General features: G+C 43.8%; 1 protein-coding gene across 1 annotated transcript in view; it reads right to left on the reverse strand.

Moving 5' to 3' along the window:
* The window catches only part of MYRIP (myosin VIIA and Rab interacting protein), a 278,869-nt gene that overhangs the window by 124,981 nt on the left and 150,018 nt on the right, over positions 1–3,870 (reverse strand). The window contains exon 2 of the mRNA XM_019508912.1: positions 2,457–2,593. Coding sequence (XP_019364457.1) covers positions 2,457–2,593 — 137 coding nt within the window. The remainder of the gene's footprint in view (positions 1–2,456; positions 2,594–3,870) is intronic.

The following is a 3,870-nucleotide window of genomic DNA, read 5'->3' on the forward strand; positions in this document are numbered from 1 at the left end:
TGGGCTGCAGCTGTGGGCTAGAGCTGGGGCTGTGGCAGGCTCTTCTTGGTAGGGGCTGGGCTTGGGGCAGGCAGCAGCGGTGCTGGGAAGGGGCTATGGAGGGAGCTGCAGACAGCCCAAATTTTGCTGTAGTCCCACTCCCAGCACCGCTGCCACCCGCCAGGTGCTGCCTAGCCCCTGTCGAGAAGAGCCTGGTGCATCCCCAGCTCCAGCCTGCAGCTGCAGCCTGCCTGCCCCACCCCACACAGATCCGGGGGCATATGCCTCCCCCATGCCCTCCCAGGGTGCAAGCAGCAGTGGGAGCCGCCCCCCCCGCACTCCCTGGATGAGCCGTGGCTCCATCCCGTGCCCTGCCCCACCCCAGTGGGGCAGTACCTTTCCCTGCCCCCTCCCTCCCTCACCATGCAGGGCGTTGATTTCCCCCCCTATGCCTTTTCCCTCCCCCTCTCCTTCCTCTACAACAGACTTACCAGCCACATGCTAGGACTGTGCGAAGCGGAAAGTATTCACTTTGGATTTGGTGGGGCAGTGATTCAATTCAATGATTCAAATCAGTGTTCCAATTCGATTCATCTGAATCCAAAGATATTCGGTGCTGAATCTTATTTGGCCATAAGCTATACAGGCAGGCAGTGCCAGCGGGAGCAGCTAGACAAGCCCTGACTTAAGCTGGCAGGTCTGGGAGAAGCTGCGGCTTGTCTGGCTGCTCCCCCGGCTGCTCCCGCCAGCACTGCTTAGTGTCTGCCTGCATAGTCTATGGACAAAACTCCAAATTTCTCCAAATCTCTCTGTATCAATTTGGAGACTTCCGATCGGAGGCTTCCAGATTCAAAGATTCGGCCACCAAATTGTGCCAAATCTACTCTGAATCGAATCGGTTACCAAAGCTTTGCATAGCTCTACTGCACACAGCTATCTTGGAAATCGGATTGGTATCGGCCAATATGTCTCCTTAAAAATCAGCTATCAGTATCGGCCCCCAAAATCTCTATTAGTGCACCCCTATTTATCACATATTTATCCTGCCTCCAAACTGCTATACAGCACTACAGTGAGGCACAACACACTTGCTGGAAACTAAACCTTCAAACAGATACAATATAGCCACCCTGGAGTGGCACTGCACATATGTCAGTAAGCTCCTTGTCTCTGGGACCACATTTTCTCAAATACAACCTGCAACCCCTCCCCTCCCAAAAAATCATTCCAGTCCCAAAACCCCTAAATGGGTGTGCTTTTTTAAAGTAGGGAAACGGTTGTCTTCACTGGAAAAACAGCAAGCCTGGAGACACTGTGCATGCCATGCAGCTGCCAAGATGGTGAAGCCCTGTGTTAGCCCTCACATAGCCATAGCTGTTGGCTGAGTGTTCCTGTTTTTGCCTGCCAGAAAGTTAGCTGGTGATAGTATCTTGATGAGACTTAGGATGTGGACACATCACTTGATTTACATGAACTGATATAAAGAATTACTTACAATAAGGAACTAACAGTATTGGTATTCCCCATGCAAGGGTCTGGGAGCTAACCTTGTATGACAGAGTATGGTGTCCTGGGAACATGGTGTGTCTGGGAAATACAGAGGAAAAAGTATGAATGAGGCAGCCAGCATCAGGAATTTCCTGGTACCATACTTCCTGGATACTTTGTGTTCCTAGGAGGGTTTATTTTATGTCATACAGTCAGCCATGACCCTGGAAAAACATTTTTTTTCTCCATTCCATCTTCGAAAAACAAGCTGCCTATTTTATTTGGGGCCATGTTGTATGAAAGAAAATACAGTATGTTTAATAGCCAATGCCCAACACCAAGGTAGCTGTATTATATTTATTGCCAGTTTTAGTGTGCATCAAGTGGGTGGGCTATACTGCACTAAAGCTTTCTCAAGCACAGTCAGGAGATGATGGAGACATGCCTTAAGAGAGCCATGTGTAATTTTTACACGGGGCCATGCAGCTTTCCTGTTACTTTTTAATCCCCAGCTTATCCTCAGGAAAGACATCCTGGAAAACACAAACTCTGTACTGATTTCAATGGAATTACATTATGAATGAATTTGGCCAGTGAAGCCAAGATAATATAACTGTCTCTAATTGGCTGTGGTTCTAAATCATTTGCTAGTCAGTTGCAGTAAATATGCCACCATGACTGTAAGAAAACACTGTTTGCAAAACTCACTACATAGCTTCTATTTTCCAAAGTCTCAGAACTTCAACTGGGTCACCATGTACAGTGGCATAACTAAGGCAGGGTGACAGAGGCAACTGCCCCAGGCGCAGATGCTGGTAGAGGGTGAAAAAATGCTTTGTACCCTAAAATCAGCCGTATGACTGCAACCATAAGTTGCAGCTGTCCCTGGGTACAGTAGCCACCCTGGGCCTCCACCTGCAGTCTTGTGTTCCTGATCATGTGCATTAAAGCTAATATGCCAAGAAGGAATTAAAACAACTCTACTGTACCTATTAAGTCAGAACAGGCTCCACTCTCCAGTCTGTGTTTCCTGTATAAATTCTTCAGGACTTTAGCACTGCCAAAACGTTTAAAGCGGCTTTTTACATTATTATAAAACCATTCCAGGGACTGGGTCCTTAGGAGTCTAAAGAAAACAAATAAAGAACATTTCAGATTGTGTAAAATGATCCTACATAAAAACCCAAACATTTTCCTTCCCTTCCTTAAAAACAGTATCTACCAAGTTCTTTTGAGCCTTGTAGTATAATATTTACCTTTCTAATCACAGTTTCTTAGTTTTAGCTTGGATAAATCTGATTATTTGGCTAAATAAGTACTGGAAATCTAGCTAACAGTAAGTATCTCTATATTAGTAGTTTTGTTTATTATCATATCAAATTATTTGGTTAGGTTTCACAAATGTATACCATCACACACATTTACAGAAAATAACAGGTTGGGCAAAGCCTAAACAAATAATCTTAGCTCAGCTTAAGCAAAAAGCAGTGAATAGAATAATTTACTGAGAAATATGCAAAATTGTAGCTTGGTCCAAGGTGTCATAAATCTCAATCAATAATATATATAAAATATAATCACATTGGAGTGTATTCTTTTGTTCCTATGCTTGTGATAAGCCAAAAGATCCTGTAAAACTCTACATTGCTCCCAATATCAACATGAAAAACAGATTTGGCACCTCTTCTCTTGGTGGAAACAAAACAAATCACACTGAGTGGCTAGATCCAAAATGTTGGCTCTATGGGCTTTGGATCAGGTTCCAAAAGATGCAGAAAATACTGGTTGTAAGCATTTTTGGTATCATATTTTATTATAAATCCACAAGCTAATGACTCTTTGCTTGGTATCTTTATACCCCTCACCTGTTGAAGGACGGACAGATGGTCCACCATAGAGGAATGTCTCAGAGGATGCAGCCCACAATTAATGATTTATAGTCCCAAAAAGAGACGAAATCTTGAAAGGGCCTCTATGAATCCACAGCACAGCCTAAACTTAAAGCTGCATTCTCTGAGCAGTACCCTTAGGTGAAAAAAGCAGTGTTTGCATCAGCAAGTGTGAATCAGCACCAGCGTGATTTGTCACAATTTGAACTGACACATTTAATTGTTTACTGCCACATCAATTTATTTACTTTATGCCACGCCTTCAGATTATAGGTAGTAAAGTGACTGGTACATTCTGACGTGACACAAAAACATCCTATTTAGCATTTAGTATAACGTGGTTGCAAAGATCAAAGGATTTCCCTTCCCCCCTTAACTGTTTTTAGTTAGTAAAAATGGGAGCTTCAAAAAATTAACAATTAAAAGAATTTTAAGAATTTTCATAGCATCATAGAATCAATGAGTTGGAAGGGACCTAGACAGATCATCTAGTCCGACCCCCTGCCATGGGCAG

Source organism: Gavialis gangeticus, unplaced genomic scaffold (assembly GCF_001723915.1).
Source record: "Gavialis gangeticus isolate Ggan-Ray unplaced genomic scaffold, GavGan_comp1, whole genome shotgun sequence".
NCBI classification, from domain to species: domain Eukaryota; kingdom Metazoa; phylum Chordata; order Crocodylia; family Gavialidae; genus Gavialis; species Gavialis gangeticus.